The sequence below is a fragment of the Notechis scutatus genome, chromosome 3 (assembly GCF_049901735.1).
Source record: "Notechis scutatus isolate UNSWTSFEM ecotype Mainland chromosome 3, rNotScu1.2, whole genome shotgun sequence".
Classification (NCBI taxonomy): domain Eukaryota; kingdom Metazoa; phylum Chordata; class Lepidosauria; order Squamata; family Elapidae; genus Notechis; species Notechis scutatus.
The window spans coordinates 200,344,310-200,367,912 of record NC_142011.1 but is presented as its reverse complement, the minus strand read 5'-3'; the positions used below and the strand labels follow the sequence as shown (position 1 = coordinate 200,367,912).

At 42.3% G+C, this 23,603-nt stretch overlaps 1 protein-coding gene across 1 annotated transcript in view; it reads left to right on the top strand.

Moving 5' to 3' along the window:
* The first annotated feature begins 2,736 nt into the window (after positions 1-2,736).
* NDRG1 (N-myc downstream regulated 1) overlaps positions 2,737-23,603 on the top strand; it is an 83,530-nt gene continuing 62,663 nt past the window's right edge. Inside the window, exon 1 of the mRNA XM_087962219.1 lies at positions 2,737-2,832. Within this exon, the coding sequence (XP_087818345.1) occupies positions 2,810-2,832 (23 nt within the window). The 5' untranslated portion in view covers positions 2,737-2,809. The remainder of the gene's footprint in view (positions 2,833-23,603) is intronic.

Sequence of the window (23,603 nt, the reverse complement as noted above, 5' to 3'; positions counted from 1 at the left end):
CCTGAAGTATTCATTGACGGGTAGGACATTGCAATAGATAATTTTTGGTCATCCAGATCCTGTTTGTCCCAAAGGTGTTTTTTTTTTCAGGAGGCAACTGGACTTTCTTGTTTTTTCTCTTTGAAGACATTTCATTTCTCATCCAAGAAGGCTCTTCAACTCTGACAGGATAGCGGGGAAGGGAAGGATTTATATTCCTTGCAGACAGCTGGTCATTTGCATCCTTTTAGAGGGTCATGGAAGCACTTGGAGGTCTCTCTGTGTCCTCAGGGTTACCTGAGTAATGCTAATGGTTCCTGTAGTCTGCAATTCCCCCGAAAATCCATTCATATTCCCACAGCATTTGAAGGATGTTCATCCCAAATTGCATAGCTAAAAGTCTGTAGAGATTCTCAGTCATCCAGGTCATGGTTGTCCCAAAGGTGCTTTTTTCAGGAGGCAACTGGACTTTCTGGTTTTTTTTTTTTCTTTGATTAGCCAGATATTGCCTTTGATGAGTTTCTGTTTCTTTAGCACCTCTATTATGCTTGGGTAGCCAGTATGTATTTGATTTATATTTTAAAATTCTTCTGCACAGTAGTTTAGCATCCAAGAAAGGTTTACTCAAGATAAGAATTGACAAGTTAAATAAATGAGGAACAGTAATTAGAAGATAGACATTTCTGCCCAGTGCCCAGAATTCCATTGGTTAGAAAAGTGGCTGTATATATATTTGCTTAATAAATACATTTAACAGAAGAGAATTGGGTTAAAGTGCCCAAACTACAAATATAGAAGGGGGGGAGAGAGAGAGAGAGAGGGGGGAGGGAGGGAGGGAGAGGGAGAGGAGAGAGGGAGAGGGAGAGGGAGAGGGAGAGAGAGAGAGAGAGAGAGAGAGAAGCAAATGCTCACAGTAGCAAGTGCCAAAAAGGTAGGTAGTCCTCAAATTATAATCATTCATTGAGTGTTCAAAGTTAGAATGGCACTGAAAAAAGTGACATGGTTGTTTTTCACACTTATGACCATAGCAGCATCCTGATGGTCATGTGATCAAATTGGCAACCGGCATGTATTTATGATGGTTGCATCACCCCAGGGTCATGCGTAGTGGTGGGATTCAATTTTTTTTTTTACTACTTGTTCTGTGTTCATGGCCTGGTGGGCATGGCAGGGGAAAGATACTGTAAAATCTCCAGTCAGAGGTGGGATTTGCCGGTTCTCCAAACTACTCAAAATTTCCACTACCAGTTCTTGAGAACTGGTCAGAACCTGCTGAATACCACCTCTGGCCATATGAGCACCTTTTGTGAACCTCTGACAAGCAAGTCAATGGAGAAGCCAAATTCACTTTAAAGCAGGGGTCTCCAACCTAGGCAACTTTAAGACTTATGGACTTCAACTCCCAGAATTCCTTTGCTGCCTGAGGAATTCTGGGAGTTCAAGTCCACAGGTCTTAAATTTGCCCAGGTTGGAGACCCCTGCTTTAAACCATGTTTCTAACTTAAGAATTGCAGTGATTTACTTAACAACTCTGGCAAGAAAGGTCGTAAAATGGGGCAAAGCTCACTTAACAACCGTCTCATTTAGCAATAGAAATTTGGCACTCAGTTGTGGTCGTAAGTCAAGGACTACTTATATTATAATGGCATGTGGGATAGTCATTCTAGAGCAGAGCTTGACGTCCACTCTAGCAGGCGTGTGCTCTATGGTTGTTGCATGATTAATTCCACATTCTGGTGGCCCTGGGGTCAAAGCTACACTCTTAGATGGTGTTTTGCAACCAACATTTTAATTCCCTTGCAACTTTAGTTGAGGAGGTAGCTTTCCCATCCTCCAGTGGTCTTAGTATTCTTTCTTTATTCTTAAGTTAAAGGCATCTGTAACAGTATAACAGAGTTAGAAGGGACATTTGAGGTCTTCTAGGCCACCCCCTGCCCCAAGCAAGAGACCCTATACCATTTCATACAAATGGATGTCCAATCTCTTCTTAAAAACCTCCAGTTGACCCATAACTTCTGAAGGCAACTTGTTCCACTGGTTAATTGTTCTCACTTGTCAGGAAATTTAGTCCTAGGTCACTTCTCTCTTTGATTACTTTCCATCCATTGCTACTGCTTCTTTATAAACATTAGCCAGTAAAGAAAATACCGTAGTCCAGAAAGGGTTGAACAGGAAGGGTTAATACCACTTTATAATGCCTTGCTAAGGCCACGCTTGGAATACTGCATCCAGGTTTGGTCGCCTTGATGTATTGGACAACCGTTTGTTTGAAATGGTATATAGTATCTCCTGCTTGAGCAGGGCAGGTGGATAGAAGACCTCAAAGGTCCAATTTCAACTCTCTTATTCTGTTATTTGGTTACCAAATGGACCTCCAAGTTTGCATTTCTCCAGCCAGGAGTAACAGCCAGGAGTAACTGTTACAAGAAGCAACCCTTTAATCCTTTTCTCTGTGTGGCTTCCTACCCGTACCACCGTTTAACTATAATCACCCACCCCTCTAAAAGCTCCCAGCTTGACCTGAATATCTGAACAGATGCCGTCTTGTAAGCTGTTTTAAGCAGCTCCGTTTTGACGGGAATTATGTGCAGAAGAGAATTATGTTGCGGAGTGTCTTCTCCTCCTTAGATGATGGGAGGGAAGCGACCTTGATGCCTCGGCAAAACCAGATCTGTGGCTGAATTGCTACAAACACCATCACTTATTTTGTTTGTAGCTTTTCTCCAAGCAAACCAGCTTTTATAGATACAAATTTCTGGGACTAGCCGTCATTTTTATTTTATTTTATTGTAAGCCAAGGAAGAGAGCTCGCAATACGAGTTGCTGATCAATGCATGCAAGACTGACAACCAGGTAAAAAATTAAGACCAGTGTTTGATAACAAATAATTCGTTATATTCATTGTTAATTTTCCTCTTTTAGCTGGCTCAAATTGGTACCAAGAAATTACTGTTGTGTGTGTTCAAGTTAAAGCGATGACAATTCCCTTTTATTTATAGTTGGAATAAGTTTCCTATCCCTTTACTGTTGGCAGAAATCCATACAGCAACTTTTCACTGATTAAGATTAATGTCATTGGGGTGAGCATTACCTGTTGAATTTCTGCTGTATTGTTCACTCTTTTTTTTCAAATGCACAACTTAAATTTTGAATATTCCAAAACTGCTCAAAGCAATCAATGTGAATTTCTGCTGCTGTATACGAATGCTTTTTTAAGAGTTACCATAAATTCTGCCCATTAAAAATGACTTCTAATATATAGAAAAGCCAAATATATACATAAAAAATAACTGTGCATGTGTATGTACGTGTATGTATGCATAAGTATATGAATGTGTGTATTAATAGAGTACTGCATATCTCAAAGTTGGCTGGTGTATTAATTCCAAATTTAATTTTGTCTGATTTCTGCATTCTTTTTTTTTTTTCTTTGTAATTATCTCTTGTAAAGAATATTTTATTTTTCCTGAAGGCTGTAGTCCTAAAAAGATTTACAATAGAGTAAGCTCAACTGAAACAAAACAAAATCTCGCTTCTGGATAAATAAATCTTGAGGGAGATGGGCGAAATATGAAACATACATATATACATGCAGCACACAGAATTGCACAGACATTTCAGACTGAAGCTGGTAAAAGGAAGGAAGGAAGGAAGGAAGGAAGGAAGGAAGGAAGGAAGGAAGGAAGGAAGGAAGGAAGGAAGGAAGGCAGGCTAACACAATCCTGGATAAATAGAAAAATTGGATAGATGGGAGAGAGGGAAAGAGGGAGAGAGGGGAGAGAGAGGGAGGGAGGGAGGCAGGAGAGAGAGGGAGAGAGAGAGAGAGAGAATATGACAGACATGATATTTGAGGGGCAATCACAAGAGGGAGGGTCCATCTATTCTCCAAAGCACCTGAAGGCAAGACAAGAAGCAATGGATGGAAACTCATCAAGGAGAGAAGCAAGCTAGAACTAAGGTGACATTTCGTGACAGTGAGAACAATTAATCAGTGGAACAACTTTTGCCCCCAGAAGTTGTAGGTGCTCCAATAGTGAAAGTTTTTAAGAAGAGATTGGTCTGTAATGGTATAGGGTTTCTTGCTTGTGCAGGGGGTTGGACGAGAAGACCTCCAAGGACCCTTCCAACTCTGTTATTCTATTAAATGGACTGGAACCCTAAGTACTTTCCTTGCATTATATTACGCAGTATTCATTCAATACTTACCTGTTGCATTACATTATTACAGTGGGTGCTTCATTCTGGAGACCCATTCTGAATATCCTACGGTAGAAAAATATGTACAATAAACTATTCGTTTATAAATTAATAACTACCATTTGGCTCTAAAAATGGACTTACATCGATATCTAAGTCATTCATCTCGTGCCTTGCCCATCGGATTAGCAAATATTTGAACTGCATAATTAATCTTGGCAACTGAGGAACCTCTATTTGACTTGGCCAACGAAGGCGCTATGGAACTAGAGCCTGGTGAGTCTTGACCTCTTCTGTACAAACACCATTACCGCTGCAGCGTAGTAGTCCTTTCTTAACAAACAAAAGAGATGAGAAAGGGCAAAATTCTTCTCCTTCCCATAACTTCCCATCCTGCCCGGCTCTTCAATCTAGTGGACAAGTGTGCTTAATGGTGCCGTTGGATAACTCCAATGGGTTAGCCAAGTTTCTTAGTGTCTGGGGCAATATTAGGTCCAGGAACTCAGCCACCCTGCCAGCTAGCATGCCAGAATCTCTCTGTGTCGCAATTGATGGTTCTTGCATAAACAAGCAGAGAAAGTCCTGATCTGAACCTAAATTGTGTGACTAATGCTTTTGGTTCCTTTACTTTGGTCTCAGAGCCAACTGTGAGGCCTACAGATTGTCTTTCAACTGTCATTTGTGTTTGCACAAATGGAATTGACCATGGTTAGCTGAGGAAGCCAGAGTTGGTTGAAGCCATGGTTCATCCAGAATAATAGCTAGGTCAGTGGTGGGATTCAAATAATTTAACAACCAATTCTCTGCCCTAATGGTTTCTTCCAACAACCAGTTCACCAAACTGCTCAAAAGATTAACAACCGGTTCTCCCAAAGTGCTGCAAACTGGCTGAATCCCACCACTGAGCTACGCTTTCCACACTGGGGTTACCAGTTTGTTCTGTAGATGTGCTCACACAAGTTAAACCACGAGCTGTGGTTTGAAAACTGCAGTGGGTGGGATCACTGGTATTAGAATCAGGCAAATCCACATTTATTCGTAAATGGGCATTCTTTTTTTTTCCTCCAAGAACTCAAAAGTAATTTGCTTAGCAAGTTCTTCTCCATTCTTCCCTCAAATATCCCTGTGTGTATCAAGGCCAGAGTAGCTGGACTGAAGGGGCGATACTCAAATCCCAGACGGTCACCTCATCTGCTACATCAACAACCTCTCTGATGGATGGTTGCGCTGTCACAATTCAGTCAGTAAAATCCAGAGCAATAAACGTTCACCAACATATAATTTCTATAATTTGCATAGGGCAGGTAATTTGGGACCCTAGAAAGCAAAGCTGGCCCCAAGCAGCAAAGCACAAACACTATATTAGAGCGCAGTAGTATACAGTATTTTAAAAGTATGATGATAGAATTCTTTTGAATTCTACTGTTTAGTGCAGGGTTGGTGCAGTGTCAGGGGTTTTCGGTTCAATGTGTGGAGGGTGAAGGATGCGTGTTTATGTTTATTTTCATGGTCATGATGTGCACCGAAGATGGTGTTTGATTTCATTGTACGAAGTGCAATGACAATAAAGTAAACTAAACTAAACTAAAGTAAATCTATCAGCTTCTGTAATCATGTGTGTATCCAGGTTTGCATTCGTGTCAGAAGCATTGAGGTGCTTCCAGGTTGAAAGGATTAGCAGGTGACATTACCGTTGACCAGGGGACACCCAGTCGGTGTGTCTTTTCAGGTCCCCGGTAAGAGCTGGAGAGAAGGACAGGAGCTCAACCCTGTCCCATGGCAGCAGTCGGGTCTCGAATGTGGCCTTGCTAACCTCTATCCCAGTGTCCAAACCATGCGAGCCACCGTGCTCCTTCCTCTGTGCCCAAGTGAGGCACCTTCTACTTACAACATTTATTTTTATTTATTTATTTGATTTGCCAATTGTTTACAAGATAATAAGTATAAGTGTATACATAGTTGTGAATACATGAAATGGGTACATATAAGAAAAATAAAAGAATAAGAGAAACAATAGGACAGGGACGGTAGGCACGTTGGTGCGCTTATGCACGCCCCCTACAGACCTTTTAGGAAAGGGGTGAGGTCAATAGTAGACAGTCTAAGGTTAAAGTTTTTGGGGTTTGGGGAAGAAACTACAGAGTCGGGTAGAGTATTCCAGACATTGACCACTCTATTGCTGAAGTCGTATTTCCTGCAATCAAGTTTGGTGCGGTTTACTTTGAGTTTGTATCTATTGTGTGCTCTTGTGTTGTTATGGTTGAAGCTGAAGTATTCATTGACAGGTAGGACATTGCAATGTATGATTTTATATACCATGCTTAAGTCAGACCGAAGACGGCGTAATTCAAGGTTTTCTAGTTCTAGAATTTCAAGTCTGGTGGCATAAGGTATTCTACAACGAGTAGAGGAGTGGAGAACTCTTCTTGTGAAATATTTCTGGACTTCTAGAAACATCTTCTAGAAACATCTTCTAGAACATCTTCTAGAAACATCTTCTAGAACATCTTCTAGAAAGCACTATTGCTGTTTGGGTAAACCTCTGGGCTTCCTTTGACCAGACTGAAGAGTTTTGGACTTGGGCCCCGAGATCTTTCAGCAGATCCACCAAAAGTTTTGCAATGTGGGGATTGCAGAATGGCAACCCAAAATATGTAAATCTGAAGAGGTATTGATAAATATTTGGATTGTTTTCTTATTGCTTGAGGCCTGGAGTAGCCTACAGTAATACAAGGGGAGGGGGGGAAGAGGAGGAGAAGGAAGTGGAGAAGGAGAAGGAGGAAAGAGAAGGAGAAGAAGGAGGATGAATTGCTGACCCACTGAAATCAATAACAGAACCCACCTTGACTTTGAGAGGGTCAGAATTCCATCTCAGCCATGAAAACCGTTGAAATCTTTCCTAGATAAGGTCTGATCAAGTAAACATCCCCTGGAAATAATTAGCTAGATTAACCCTATTTGTTTTTCACTGCAATCCCATCCCTGTTTTTCTCTATGGATTCCTCCCCCCCCCCCAGCCATGAACATTGAAATATGTAATTGCAATTAATGTTTACTGTATGGGCCTTTGATCTCTCCTCCTCCTTCATTGTGGGGTGTGTGTTTTGCTTTCCTTGAGGCAAAAAGCAGGTTATAAAATGTAGTTACAGTTTAACTTCTTTAACTTAGCTTGCCTTGTCAAAGTCAAGTCACATGGCCAAAGGAAAGCATGTTTAACTCACAAGGGTTCCAGTGGCCCAGTATAGGAAGTCAGCTTATATTTATCCGTGAATCAACAAACAACCCCATTAATAAAAAGTTAATAAATCAACTAGTTGGGGAAACTAAAAATATTTGCATGTTTGAAATATCATCTGTGACAACTTGGCTTTGCTTTTTCCTGTTTCAGACAATTGAGTGGTATTTAAAATTGGTTGGTTATTTAAGGATAAATTTGATAGCAATGTTCTAATATTTGAGGGGCTGCCACAGAAAGGAGGAAGGAGTCAAGCTATTTTCTAAAGCACCTGCAGGCCAGAAAAGGAATAATGGATGAAAACTGAACAAGGAGAGATTCAACCTGGAAATAAGGAGACATTTTCTGACAGTGAGAGCAATCAACCAATGGAACAGAAGTTGCCTTCAGAAGTTGTGGGAGCTTCGTCACTGCTTTCAAGAAGAGATTGGAGTGCCCTTTGTCAGAAATGGGTATAGGGTCTCCTGCTTGAGCGGGGGGTTGGACTAGATGACCTACAAGGTCCCTTCCAACTCTGTTAATGTGGCATCAAACCAGTCAACCCTCGGGGAGCATGTAGATAGATTTTCAACTGGACGATCTGCTCCCAACCTGGTCCTTAATAATGTATCTATCTCCATTGTGATGGCATTCATACACATTGTTTCTGTCCACCTTTTTTTTTTCCCCCTTCCACCTTTCCCGTCTTTATGGATGACTTTATACAATCAGGTCTTCACTAGATGTTTCCAAAGTACCATAATTAGAACCTGGTCATTTGCATCTTGAAGGAGAACCCCAGCTTGGTTTGAATAGAATAGAGCTGGAAGGGACCTTGGAGGTCTTCTAGTCCAGCCCCCCGCTTAAGCAGAAGAACCTATACCATTTCAGATAGGTGGCTGTCCAGTATTTTCCTAAAATCCTCCAGTGATGAAGCACCTACAACTTCTGAAGGGAAGCTGTTCCCCACTGGTTAATTGTCCCTACTGTGATGAAGTTTCTCCTTAGTTCCAAGTTGCTTCTTGCCTTGATCAGTTTCCATCCATTGTTTCCTGTCCTGCTCTCTGGTGCTTTGGAGAATAAGTTGACCCCCCTCTTCTTTGTGGCCATCTCTCAAATCCTGGAATACTACTATCATGTCACCCCTAGTTCTTCTTTTCCATGTTCAAGTTGTATAACGTTGTCCATGATATTCTCAAGATCCTTCTCCAATATCAGAGGCAGTGGTGGGATTCTATCAGTTTGGCCTGGTTCGGGTGAGCTGATAGTAAAAAAATGCTACCGTTCCTCCAAACCGGTAGTAAAAAAAAAGAGCTACCAGTTCGGCCGAGCTGGTATTTCTTTTTTTCTTCCTCCCAATGATCAGCTGTTCCGATGATCAGCTGTTCCGACGATCAGCTGTTCCGACGATCAGCTGTTCCGATGATCAGCTGTTTCAAAGATCAGCTGTGCCGGGATCCCCCTCACTATCTTACTGCTTCGCCCAGGAGACTTCCCTGAGGCCCAGGAAGACAAAAAATGGAGCACGGGGTGGCTAGACACAAAAAAAGAGCCACACTCACCCAGTCACATGGCCACACCCACCTGGACACTCCCACCTACCCACGCCCGCAGAACTGGTAGTAAAAATATTTGCATCCCACCCCTGATCAGAGGGTCAAAAGCATCAATGCTCATTCTCTCCTTCTTTTTCGAAGTTCAATATTCAAAGCAATTGTGATTAAATACATTCGGCTTAGCACAATATGGGTTCCAGGTCTTGTTTAAAGAAGCTCTGTTTAAGAATGGTGTGGCGGTTGTGTTGCAGGCTCACCACACAAAAAAACCCTCTTGAAAGATTATGGAGACACACCTGCCAATTCACCAGCTTGTAATCCCAGAAAAGCTAGTTTCTGTCAAGCACAAAGAATCAAGAACAAAACAAGGAGTGTAGTTGTTCTGAGTAGTTGTTTTATCGTTGTTTGTCTACAAACAGAATCTTGTCAGAATAAAGCAATTATTTGCATAACTATAGCTATAAAATAGAATAGAGAATAGAATAGAATTCTTTATTGGCCAAGTATGATTGGACACACAAGGAATTTGTCTTGGTACAAATGCTCTCAGTGTACATAAAAGAAAGATACATTCATCAAGAGTCAAGAATCATAAGGTACAACACTTAATAATAAACTTAGTAAATAGTTTGACAGTATTGAGGGAATTATTTGTTTAGCAGAATGATGGTGTTTGGGGAAAAAACTGTTCTTGTGTCTAGTTGCTCTGGTGTGCAGTGCTCTATAGCATTATTTTGAGGGTAGGAGCTGAAACAGACAATTGGTAAGTGAATTTTGCCGCATTGTATGACTTTTCTTGCCACTGTCGTTAAGTGAATCACTGCAGTGGTTGAGTTAGTAACATGGTTGTGAAGTGAATTGGACACTGCAATGGTCGTAAGTGTGAGTCAGTTGCCAAGCATCTCAGTTTTGATCTTGTGATGGTCAAATATAGGTGTCAAAAAAGGCCATGTAGTTTCTTTCAGTGCCATTGTAACTTCAAACGGTCACTAAATGAACCGTTGTATGTAGAGGACTACCTGTACCTGGGATTGGAATATTATGATAGATAAATTCATTTAAATCAGGGGTCTTCAAACTTGGCAGCTTTAAGACTTGTGGACTTCAACTCCCAGAATTCTTCCTCCAGTCATGTTAGCTCAGGAATTCTGGGAGTTGAAGTCCACAAGTCTTAAACTTGCCAAGTTTGAAGACCCTTGATTTAAATGAATGAAAAAAAAAATAAGTTGTGACAAATCATTCATGAAAACCTCATTTTGGGCAAGGCTATCATGAAAGAATCAAGGAACTGATGAACACTGGGTGAAGAATTTCTGTCAGAACCGATCCTTCAATTCCACCACCACAACTCATGAAGCTTCTTGGAGGAGAAACAAAACGTCTTTTTCTTTTTCCTCAAGGAAAAAACAACAACAGTCTGGTTGCCTTTTGAAAAAGCACCTTTGAGACAAAATGATGATTTGGACGACTGAGAATCTCCACAGACATGAGATGAAGGAATACATCTTTAAATTTTGTGGATAAAGATAGGCCGTGTTTTCTGTCCTGGAAACGGTTGCTTCTTTCAACTGTCATTTTTGGTTTCCTGTTGGACAAAAGCAGAAATAGAATTACACACACACACACATGCATGCCCACAGAATTTGCAACCCAAATCTGCACTGTGAACCTCTGAGTCATGTCCTCTTCTGGAATATCCTACTTTTATTCCATTATTCCGATTTCTCCATTGGCCTCTCTCCTGGACGCAGCCAATATTCCTGTAGGCACTAAAAAATATTTTAAACTTCCAGTTTTCTTTCTATCTGTTGATCGCCCCACCCCGCCATCTGTCCTTTGACTCTGCAAATAATATTGTTGGTCTGTAGCTCTTTTCAGACTCCATAAAGATCAATGTTAAGACAGAATTATTTACAACCTATGCAGAAACATCCTGTGCAAATAAGTAAACCAAGATAGTTTTTTTTAAAAAAAACTTTTTAAAAAAAAACTTCACAAAAAAATTTGTCTTTTTAATTTTTTTGTATACATAAAAGATTGTACAAAATTGTAAATATTTGGTTGATATTTCTTCAAAGACATGCTTGTATGATTGCAATTCTACCACCTATAATACACTATTTTTGCAATGTCATTCCTTGATTGTCCCAAAGGTGCTTTTTTTTTCAAGAGGCAACTGAACTTTCTTGTTTGTTCTTTAAAGACGTTTCGCTTCTCATCCAAGAAGCGTCTTCAGTGGGGAATGGAAGGATTGATACTCCTTGCAGGCAGCTGGTCATTTGCATTCTTTTAGAGAGTCTTTGAGGCCGCTTGGATCTCATTCTTTGATATAAACCACTTCTGGACAGACTTTTTCACTATTGTAGGTTTTAATTAATATTGGCAAACTGCAGGGTAGTGTTTGGGAGACAGGCAAAGATCAAACCCTTTTCAATGTTTGCTTTGCAATGGTTCCAAAATTCCACATTAGATAGGGCTGAATTCAAATTCAAACAATGCACTTTCCTCATTCTTCTTTTTTGGATTGGTGATTTAACGCCCCGACCCGCTGGAACAATCCGCGGGCGCTTTTGGGGCCTCATTCTTTTGTAAAAAGCATTTTTGGGGGGGGGGGGGCTTTAAAAGGTGGCCGGGGGTTTTGTTGGATGTTGTTGGTGTTGGTTGTTTGGGGGGGGTTGGGGGGGGGGGTTTGGTTTGGGTGGGGGGGACGCCCCCAACGGCCGGGGCTGGTTTAGGATTGGTGATTTAATTGATTGGTTGCCATGCAGGCAGGCCTCAATCTATGACCATTGAGCCGCGGTGGCATAGTGGTTAGAATGCAGTATTGCAGGCTACCTCTGCTGGCTGCCAGCTGCCTGCAAGTTGGCAGTTCAAATCTCACCAGGCTCAAGGTTGATTCAGCCTTCCATCCTTCCGAGGTGGGTAAAATGAGGACCCAAATTTTGGGGTGCAATAGGCTGTCTCTGTAAATACATAAAGAGGGTTATAAAGCACTGTAAAGAGATATATGTCTAAGTGCTATTGCTATTGCTATTATGGTGTGTGTTATAATGATTGTAAATAACCCGATTTTATGATCATTTGTCTTAACAGATAACAGATAATCAGAGTTGGAAGGGACCTTGTAGGTCATCTAGTACAACTCCCCACCCAAGCGGGAGACCCTACACCATTTCTGACAAATGGCAGCCCAATCCCTTCTTGAAAGTCTCAAGATAGCTTGTCCTCGGAAGTTGTAGGAGTGCCATCATTTGAGACTTTCAAGAAGAGATTGAAGTGCCATTTGTCAGAAATGGTTTAAGGGTGGGAGTTGGACTAGATGACCTATAAGGTCCTTTCCAACTCTGATTATCTGTTATTTATCTGTTATAAGTTAGAAAGCACATGTTCCAGTTGTAAAGCGAACACCACGGTCATTAAGCAAACCGAGGGGTTGCTATGGGTACAGTTTGCCTGAAAATAAAATTGCTGGGTTTTTTTAAAGCAAAGCCATAGTAAAATATGGTTGTGTGGTTGCAGGATGCTGCAAATGGCCATCAAGCAGTCATGTTGACCCAAAATTTGGTCATGTGAACACAGAGTGCGCCCAATTGTCAGAATTTTGAACTGAGGTCACAGGTCTCCTGGTTCAGGTTGTAACTGTGAACAGTTGTAATTCAAGGACAATTTTGTTCCTTTGGGAGCAGCTTCTGTAATGGGTTGATTTATATTTATTTTCAGTCATTTCTCTTAACCTGGGGAACTCATCTCTCCTTTACCATTTCTTTTTCCGGGACTGCGGGTAGTCCTCCACTTATGACCACAACTGAGCCCCAAATTTCTGTTGTTAAGCGAGATGTCGGTAAAGTGAGTTTCTCCATATTTTTCTTGCCACAGTTGTTAAGTGAGTCATTGCAGTTGATAAGTTAGTGACCCAGTCCTTAAGTGAATCTGGCTTCCCCGTTGACTTTGCTTGTGCGAAGGTCGCAAAAGGGGATCCCTGGCACACTGCAACCGTCATAAGCATGAGTCAGTTGTCAAAGCATCTGAATTTTGATCCTGTGGTCATGGAGGCAAAGGTCGTACCTCTGAGAAACGGTCACTTTTTTCAGGGCCATTGTGACTTTGAACAACCACTCAATGAACTGTTGTAATTCAAGGACCACCTGTAGCAGGAAGAACTCTCAAAATGTTGGTTCTTGAAAAATCTAGTTTTCTTCCTAGCTGGAAGCTTGGCTCCTCAGAGAGGAATTCAGCTAAAAACTCTTTTGCTTAAAAGCACCGTAGGTAGAAAAACCGGAGTTGTTTACGGCATTTCTTCCCTGTTCTTCCCCCAGGGTCTGTTTTTGGATCAAATGATCTTCTAGTGCAGGTCAGAGATTTTCACTGTGGTAGAAATGAGTCAGTTGGATTTCCCTTCTTTGCAGATTGCAGAGGTTGACCCCGCTGTAAACGGACTCCAGATTTGCTGTAGAGTTTCTGGATGCCATTCAAGAGCTCCTGAAAAGATCAATCTCCTCATCGATTTTTAGGGCTATTTATTTTTAGAGGAGAGGGCAAGCTCCATTGATTTGCCTATTGCCCAACAACTGTTTAAAAAAAAGAGGCGGGGAAAAGAAAGAAGCCTCTTTTAGACTTAGATTTAGAATAAACTTTATTGTCACTTCGAATCAACAGCGGGATCCTAACTGTTCCACTACTGGTTCGGGGATTGGGCACATGCGCACCTAAAGTGCATGCATGTAGCGTGCAGGTGCAGCTTTCCCCACACCAGCTGAGGTCTGCAGGCTTTTTTTACTACCGGTGCAGCTGAACCGGTCCAAACCGGTAGCATACCACCACTGCTTTGAATGCACACTAAATCGGCATACATCAAAATGAAATTTCATTTTGTTAAGTTCGGCAGGTCGGGCTCATAGAGACGAGAGACTCAGGTTAAGTGAACAACAGCTCTTTATTTTACAGGCTAGTCCCGAGTAAAAAACAGCGCTCACGGCGGCTCTTCTTATAGAGCTAGCAGCGGCTAGGCGGCCAATGACATCGCTTTGAGTTTCCCGCGATTGGTTTCAACCAATCGCGGTAGACTCTTAGCGAGCCAATCACAGCCATCCTGACTGTCCAATCAGGTAGCTGTCTTTGTGGACCAATAGGAATGCAGGGTTTCAAGTCTGCTAATATGGAACACATTTTCAATAAGAAAATAACATTGGCCACAGCATACAAGGAAAACCTTTGTAAGATATTTTACAGGTGGTATCTTCTGCCAGCGTGGCTTTCCAACACGTTCAAAAGTCTATCTCCAAATTGTTGGAAGTGCAAAGATGTATCAGGCACATTTTTTTCACATGTGGTGGACCTGCAAAAAATGTATTGGAGACTGATTCAGCCATGGGTGGAACAAATGGGGTAGAGTGTATTCCATTTAAGCCGGATTTTCCCCCCCCCTAGGAATAATACCAGAAGGATATAGGAAAGATTTAATTTAGCTAATAATATGTGTGTTGACAGCGGCTAGAATAATATATGTGCAATACTGGAAGAAGGAAAGCATACCACCAGAAAAAGAGATACTGTAATAAAGAAAATTATGGCCTGTGCAGAATCAGACAGGTTAACTCTAAATTAAAAAGAACAAGGAGAAATCTGAGTACTATGAAATGTGGAATACATTTTATCTGTGGTTGCATAGAAGAAAGCTAGGTCGGAACATAAGTAGCTATGATGATTAGAATAATTAGTAAACAATGTATCAAACAAGAGGATTGTAAATGGTGAAGTAAAATTTATATATGTATAACAATTGTAATGCCAGAACAGATGAACCGTGTTGTATTCTTATAATTAAAATAAAATAAATAAATAGGGGGAAAATGAAATTCCATTGCATAAAACCCTCAAAGGATTTCCACCTCCAATATACACTACATAAACATGACAAAATAAATAAATACAAAATTATGCATATACCCACATACGTTATATGACATGGAGAAACAACACAGTCTAAAGTACAATCAAAGATCTACTGTTTCGTGGGTGACTCTGAGTGGGCCGGTATCTTTCATTTGGTTGTTTGGTTTCATGAGAAATGTGCAATGATGTCTTCTTTAGGCTTCCCTAAACTGGTGAGAACGTGGTTAAATATCATTTATTTATTTCACTTCTAAAGCTACTTAGTGACCCAGCTTATAAAGAGGATAATGAACATGCTCTAGCAATAAAAAGAAGAGAAATAGTAAACTACCACACTAAGGGAATGCAAAAACTTAACATTCTTGTGGATTTCGAATAACAGAGTTGGAAGATACCTTGGAGATCTTCTAACCCAACCCTCTGTTGAAGCAAGAAATCCTACACCATTTCAGACAAATGGCTGTCCAATCTCTTCTTAAAAGCCTCCAGTGTTAGAGCACCCACAACTTCTGAAGCTTTTCCACTGGTTGATTGTTCACACTGTTAGGGAATTTCTTCTTAATTCTAGGTTGATTCTCTCCTTGATTAGTGGCAGGGGAAGGTTACTGCAAAATCCCATTCCCTCCCCACCTCACTAACCTGCTTTCCAGCTCCATTCTCCTGTGCAGGGCAACAAAAGAAGACCCAGCCAATCAGCTGGGACTCGGGAGGCAGAGAATAGATGGGGGCGGGGCCAGTGAGAGGTGATATTTGCTGGTTCTCCGAACTACTCAAAATTTCCACTACTGGTTCTCCAGAACTGGTCAGAACCTGCTGAATACCGCCTCTGTCCCTAGTCCTTCTCTTCATTAGATGAGACAAACCCAGTTCCTGCAACCATTCTTCATGTTTTAGCTTCCAGACCCTAATCATCTTTGTGGCTCTTTTCTGCACTTTTTCAAGAGTCTCCACATCTTTTTTATAATATGGTGACCAAACTGGATGCAGTATTCTAAGTGTGGTCTCACTAAGCCTTTATAAAGCGGTACTACTACTAACACTTCACAAAACATCCCAGTTAAGAGTCTGTGGGAAGAGACTTTTCCCCCCTCTGTCCCAACGGACAAATCACACTGATGGGTTATCCTCTCTGACCAGATTTATTTTTTACAATGAGTTAAAATGTGGTTTATTTAATTCATTCACTGACATAAATATTTGCAATCAGCTTCTTGGTTTACAAGAGTCCATTGCTCCCTAAGAAGTTGGTAAACTATATAAACAACTGGAAAGATATTCACAATAAATGGTTTAAAAATAGATAAGTCATGATTTCAGAATAATTCATACAAGATACTTGGTGGTCGCGGTTTTGGGGTGGGAAGGAGGAAGTTAGGAAAAAGATGTCCATAAATTTAAGTAACAGAACTCATAAGAAAGTTGGGTGGGCAATTCACAAATTGCACTCGACCATTCCTGTTCCTTTTGTTGGTTTAACACAGGGGTCTTCAAACTTGACAGCTTTAAGACTTGTGGATATCCACTCCCAGAATTCCTCCTCCAGTCGTGTTAGCTCAGGTAATCTGGAAATTGAAGTCTACAAGTCTTAAACTTTCCAAGTTTGAAGACCCTTGGCTTAACATGTGCTTTAAATCTAAGTGTGTGCTTTATATCATAGTTTATGGTTTAATGCAGGGCTCTCCAAATTTGGCAATTTTAAGACTTGTGCAACTCCCAGAATTCCCCAGCCAGATATCCCCCACTGGTGAATTCTGGAAGTTGAAGTCCATAAGTTTTAAAGTTGCTATATTTGGCTAATTCTAGTTTAATGTGCTGTGTAAACCTGAATCTGGTCATCTGGATTCGAGAACAGCAGTAAAAGAATGAACTAAAGGCTGTGCTTCCTTTCCTTCATTCCTTCTCTTTTTTTGTCTCTCTCTCTCTGTGTCCTTCCTTCCTTCTTTCCTTCCTTCCTTATTTCCCCAAAGGTGCTTTTTCAAGAGGCAACTGGATTTTCTTTGTTTTAGCTTCAAGACATTTCACTTCTCATCCAAGAAGCTTTTTCAGTTCTGGAGAAGAATGGTGGAGAATGGAAGGGCTTATATTCTTTGCAGTCATTCTGGTTGTTAGTATTCTCCCTGAGAGTCATTGAGGTCACTTGGGAGTTTACCTATGCCTTCAGGGTCACCTGAATGGTACAAATGGGTGTGGAACTGACTTAGAACTGCTGATAGAATTGTGTTGTAAACAGGAGAGAGGTATTGAAGAAGCTTCTTGGATGAGAAGTGAAACCTCTTCAAGGAAAAACTAAGAAAATCTAGTTACCTTTTGAAAAAGCAACTTTGGGACAACCATGACCTAGATGACTGAGAATCTCCATAGATATTTTCCTTATTTTCCCTTTCTTTTTTTCTTCTTCTTTCTTTCTTTCTTTCTTTCTTTCTTTCTTTCTTTCTTTCTTTCTTTCTTTCTTTCTTTCTTTCTTTCTTTCTTTCTTTCTTTCTTTCTTTCTTTCTTTCTTTCTCCACTTCCTTCCTTCCTTCTTTTCTTCCTTCCATTCTCTCTGTCTCTTTGTTTTTCTTTCTTTTTCTTCCTTCCATCCTTCCTTCCTTCCTTCCTTTTCAGAGTTAGAAGACCTGAGTAACAGAATTCAGTCCCAAAGACTTCACAAATGTATTTTGATATGTTGGGTGATCATTCTCAAAGTAAATTTCAAGTCAAAGAGTAAGACAAGTCAAAGATCATACCAAGAACCTTTGAATTGCTGAGGTGCTGGGTATAAGAGTCAGCCTTCAATCTTAATTTCTCTCTCTCTCTCTCTCTCTCTCTCTCTCTCTCTCCCTCTCTCCCCTCCCCTCCCCTCCCCTCCCCTCCCTCTCTCCCATTCCCTCTCCCTCTCCCTCTCTTTCTTTCTCTTGCTCTCTCCCTCCTTCTCTCTCTCTCTCTTTCTCTCTGTATCTCTGTGTGTGTCTGTGTACTGTTTACTTTCTCTACTGCCCTGAGAAAACCAGATGCTGAAATAATAGATTTTTCAGGGCTAGACAGAATGCCTCACTGGCTTCCCAACTTGCATGCAATGCTTTTAAATGATCGATTCCCCATTTCCTCATGCCTGTTATAAATGGAGATCCATTAGCTAGTGGCTGTAACCCAGAAAGTCAGAGCTCCCAACAGCTGTCCTGCCAAGAAAACTCTTACCTAAAACTACTTCTTCAAGTAAGCCTCTCCCTTTTAGGTGTCCTCTCTCTGCTTTGAGGCTGCAAACAGTTGGAAGGCCAACACACCTGGAGGACAGACCCTGAAATTAGGTGATAGTTACAACACACGTGGGAGTCCTCATTTAGCAACCATACAAAGTTACAGCCAGTCCTCGCACTTAAAGCTGTCGCAGCATTTCCCATGGTCATGGGATCAGAGGTAGTATTCAGCAAGTTCTGACCAGTTCTGCAGAACCGCTAGTGGAAATTTTGAGTAGTTCGGAGAACCGGCAAATCCCACCTCTGACTGGCCCCGCCAACCCCGTCTATTCTCTGCCTCCCGAGTCCCAGCTGATCGGAGTCCTAGCTGATTGATGATTCATGTTTTTTATCTGAGGTAGAATGCATTGTGTATGATCCTCTTATTGTGTTTCTCTTCTTTCCTTAACTCAAACCTCTTTATCCACCCACCCCCACAAAAAAAAGAAAAAGAAAGCAAAAGATGAGAGTTGAAGTTTTCTTTGCATTGTATAAATCCATTGAGTTGGGAGCAGGACAGGCAGTATCAACAGGCATTCCAGCCACTCAAGAAATAAGCCCTTCTGTCTTTTTTGAAAAGAAAACTAAGTTGTCAGTTTAGCCGTTGCTTTAAAAAAAAAAAAACGAGCTAAGGGGAGAAGAGATAGACTGACCCCTGGAACAAAGGGATGGAAGCAGTTGTGATTTACAGCCTTTTGTTTAGCGACTGAATTTACAACAGCACCAGCGGTGGTATTCAGCAGGTTCTCACCCGTCCTGGAGAACCGGTAGCGGAAATTTTGAGTAATTCGGAGAACCGGCCAATACCACCTCTGACTGGCCCCAGCCCCATCTATTCTCTGCCTCCCGAGTCCCAGCTGATCTGCTGGGTTTTCTTTGGTTGCCCTGCAGAGGAGAACGGAGCTGGAAAGCAGGTTAGTGGGGTGGGGAGGGAATGCGGTTTTGCAGTATCCTTCCCCTGGCAGGCCCACCAAGCCACGCCCACCAAGCCACGCCCACAGAACTGATAGTAAACATTTTTAAATCCCACCACTGCATGGGACCAACATTCAAATGCTCGACAACATCCTGGAGCGGTGGGGACAAGTGATTTGCGACCTTCCTTTCCAGCCAACGAGCAAAGCCAACGGGTCGAACGGGTGTCTTAATAACCGCACGATGTATTTAATAACTGTGGTGGTTCGCTTAACGACGGTGGGAAAAAAAAGGTTACAAAATTTGGCTGACTCGCTTAGGGGAGCACCATGCTTCGCAATGGAAATTCTTGTCCCTGTTGTGTTCATATGTCGAGAATTACGTGTATTTGGCACTGAGGGGAGCAGGTCATTCCCCCACCTTGCAAAGGTAAACATTCCCCACGCTTTTCCTGATTCTAGAAGAAATGCCCAGTTATGTAGACAGGCCTGATTGTCTAGGTTATCAGTCTTGAATGTTTTTACTTTGCTGTTACTTTCTCTCTCTCACTCTCTCGCTCTTGCTCTCTCTCTTTTTAATACACATTTAATCAATCAGAATAGAGCTGCAAGGGACCTTGGAGGTCTTCTCGTCCAACCCCCTGCTCAAGAGGAGACCCTACCCCATTTCAGATAGGTGGCCGTCCAGTCTGTTCTTAAAAACATGAAGGCAGGACAAGAAGCAATGGATGGAAACTAATCAAGGAGGGAACTAATCGAGACCTAAGGAGGAATTTCCTAGGGAGTATCTTAACTTACTGCACCTGTGTCTGGTTTGCCAATTGCACAGTAGCAGATAGGACAGCACTCCAGAGGGTTAACGTCATTGTCCAGAAGATCGTTGGTTGCCCTCTCCCCTTTTTGGAAGAGCTTTATAGCTCCCGCTGCTTTAAGAAAGTTCAAAACATTCTCAAAGATCCATCTCATCCTGTCTCCCCCTTTGTTTTTGAACTATTACCATCTGGCAGATGGTACAGGATAATAAAGACAAGGACAAATAGGCTGAAAAACAGCTTCTATCCCAGGGCAGTAGCTCTGTTGAATTCTACGGTATAGTGCAATAGGAATGCAACATCAGGGGTTTTCAATTCAATGTATAGAATGTGAAGGATGTGTGTTTGTGTTTATTTTCATAGTCATAATGTACACTGAAGATGGTATTTAATTTCATTTTATGATGCAATGACAATAAAGCAAAGCAAAGCGGTAAAGTAAAATAAAGTAAAGTAAACTGAACTAAAGTAAAGTAAGCTAAAGTAAACTAAACTGAGCGGTTAGAACAATTATTCAGTGGAATGGCAACCACTTGTCTGAAATGGGATAGGGTCTCCTCCTCGAGCAGGGGGGTTGGACTAGAAGACCTCTGAGGTCCCTTCCAACTCTGTTATTCTATGTTCTAATGAATAACAAGCGTAGGCACCTCTCTTGCCTTCTAGAGATTGCTTAATAACAACCGTCAACACTCCTAGGCTAGGAAACGTGACCAATGGGGAGAGATGCATAGGATGAAGCAACGTCAGAGATTGCAGACTGTGGTGCTGTAAAATAAGGCATGAATGTGGTGCCTTACAACCCACATTCCCCAAACATGCTAACAATATTAAAGAAGATTTGCAGCTCAGGCTTGAATTGTGGAATTCTTGGTGCGCTCTGAGCTTGGTGGTTTTCTTGCAGGCGTTTCATTACCCAACTAGATGACATCATCTGTTCTAGAAGGGGGTGGGACTTGCTTTTTATTTACACACAAGCGGCTTGCCCTGTCCATGTTGAAGGGAGTTTATATACTTGCATATAAACCTAAAGCAAACCCACCCCTTTCTAGCATAGATGCTACCTAGCAATGGACAGTGGGTGGAAACTGATCAAGGAGAGAAGCAACCTAGAACTAAGAAGACATTTCCTAACAGTAAAAATGATGAAGTGGTGGAATGCCTTTCCTTCAGAAGTTGTGGGTGCTCCATTATCTGAGGCTTTCAAGACAACACTGGACAATCAGTCGCCTGGAATGGTATAGGGTCTGATGGCGAACCTATGGTACGTGGGCCACAGGTGGCACACAGAGCCATTTGTGCGAGTACACGAGCCCCAGGCAAACCAGACCCGTTTCGTCACTTCCTGTATTTCTGGAAATACCGGAAGGGATGAAACGGGCCCATTTTTCGGCCTACGAAGGCTGCAGAGGCTTCCCTCGAGCCTCTGGGAGGCCGAAAAAGGCCTCAAACGGGCTAAAAATCAGCTGGAAGGCGCAGTGCAGATAAAGGGGCAACGTGGGGGGGCGGAATCACGTGCGCATGCGCAGGGGGAGTGGGAGGCATGTGCATTGCATTCTGGGTGCTGGCATGTGAGCGTGTGCACACAGGTGCATGTGCAATTTTTGGCACAGGAGTCCCAAAAGGTTCGCCACCACTAGTATAGGGTCATGATGGTGAACCTTTTTGGCACCCAGTGTCCAAAGCGTGCAAGCATGTGCACGTGTATACCCCAAATGCAACAGGCATGCAGCCCCCTGTGCATGCACACACCCCCACATTTGTGCATGCACCTCCGCACATGTGACCCACTACCTGCACATGTGTCCTACCCCCGTGCATGCATGGCAGAGACCCGAAGACCAGCTGGCCGGCGGGAGGTGTGCCTGCATGCACGGCAGAGCCAAGCTGGCACAACAGCGCACATGACCACAGAGAGGGCTCTGCATGCCACCTGTGGCACATGTGCTATAGGTTCACCATGGGTAATAGGCTTTCCTGACTGAGCAGAGGGTTGGACTAGAGACCTCCAAGGTCCCTTCCAATCAGTGGTGGGATTCTAAAAAATTTACTACCGATTCTGTGGGCGTGGCTTGGTGGGTGTGGCAGGGGAAGGATACTGTAAAATCCCCATTCCCTCCCCACCCCACTAACCTGCTTTCCAGCTCCGTTCTCCTGGGCAGGGCAACCAAAGAAGACCCAGCCAATCAGCTGGGACTTGGGAGGCGGAGATTAGATGGGGGCGGGGCCAGTCAGAGGCGGTATTGGCCGGTTCTCTGAACTACTCAAAATTTCCGCTACTGTTTCTCCAGAACCTGTCAGAACCTGCTGAATACCTCCTCTGTTTCCAACTCCATTATTTTGTGCTTGTTCTGTGCTAGTTGGGTAAAGAAATGTCTGCAAGAAAACAACCAAGATCAGATAAAAAAAGGAAGAGTCTATCATCCAGGCCAAAAACATCTAAAAAGATTAAATCATGGCAACCGTACCAAAGTTTATTAAACTGAGAATGTTTCATTACTCATCCAAGTAACTTCCCTGGACATCTAAAAAAAAAATGTAGATGTTTTTGGCCTGGATGATTGAGTCTTCATTTACACTTGCGATACATTTTGGACAGAAACTCCTGCAATTGTTATGGCATGAGTTAGTACATGCCAATGACTGTCTGCCTAACCTTTTTTCTGCCCCTACCCCTGCCCCCTTTTTTTTTTGACTGAAGAGGTTACTTGGGTAAGTAACACAACATCTCAGTTTAATAAAATTTGGTGCCATTGTCCTGATTTAACCTTTTTAAACCAAGATTAAACCTTTTTAAACCAAGGACCCCACAAAACATGCTAATCCATTATCAAGCAGCCAGACATTGGTTTAATGCAGAGATGGTATTCAGCAGGTTCTGACCAGTTCTGGAGAACCGGTAGCGGAAATTTTGAGTAGTTTGGAGAACCGGCAAATACCACCTCTGAGTGTCCTCGCCCCCATCTATTCTCTGCCTCCCAGGTCCCAGCTGATTGGCTGGGTCTTCTTTTGTTGCCCTGCACAGGAGAAAGGAGCTGGAAAGCAGGTTAGTGGGGTGGGGAGGGAATGGGATTTTGCAGTAACCTTCCCCTGCCACGCCCATCAAGCCAATACCCAGCAAGCCACACCATGCCCACCAAGCCATGGCCACAGAACTGGTAGTAATTTTTTTTAATCCCTTCACTGGTTTAATGACCTAATAAACTCACCTCAGATCATAAAAGATGCTCCCAAATTGAGTCTGTGACTATTATCACGACAGCAAGTTTTATATACGAGTCGTGATTTTTTTTTTCCAAGCATATGCTTCATTCTTAAATTGGTATTCCTCAGAGGTACTTCCCAGCCCAAGGAGTCATAAATAAAATCCACTCTGTGTTGTAGGGAATTAACACCCACCCCTCTCCTAGAAAAATGAAATATCCTAGGAAATACTAAAAAGGCAGAATATTTCCCCTAAAAAGAAAAGTAGAAACTCAAAGAGGTAGAAACTCAGACCCCACCACCACCACACGTTTGCTAATGGACCATTACTCTGGCCTGGGCCAGTCTATTTTCCATAACAAAGATCTAGTCCAGGTAGAGCTATAATAAGAATTTCCCAAAGCCCTTTCATTACATCATCATCCAGCAAGGCTCAACCAAGCCTGGGACTCAGGACAGCCTACAGAGTTGCCCCTGCATGGCCCCATGGGAGTCTGACAACCAATCAGAACATAAGCACAAATTCAAATCCCAACAGAGGGTATAAAACCCAGGGACTCTCAACATATCGGCCCTTCTTTTCCTTCACCCAACATCTTGAAGCATGTAGTCGTCCTTTTCAC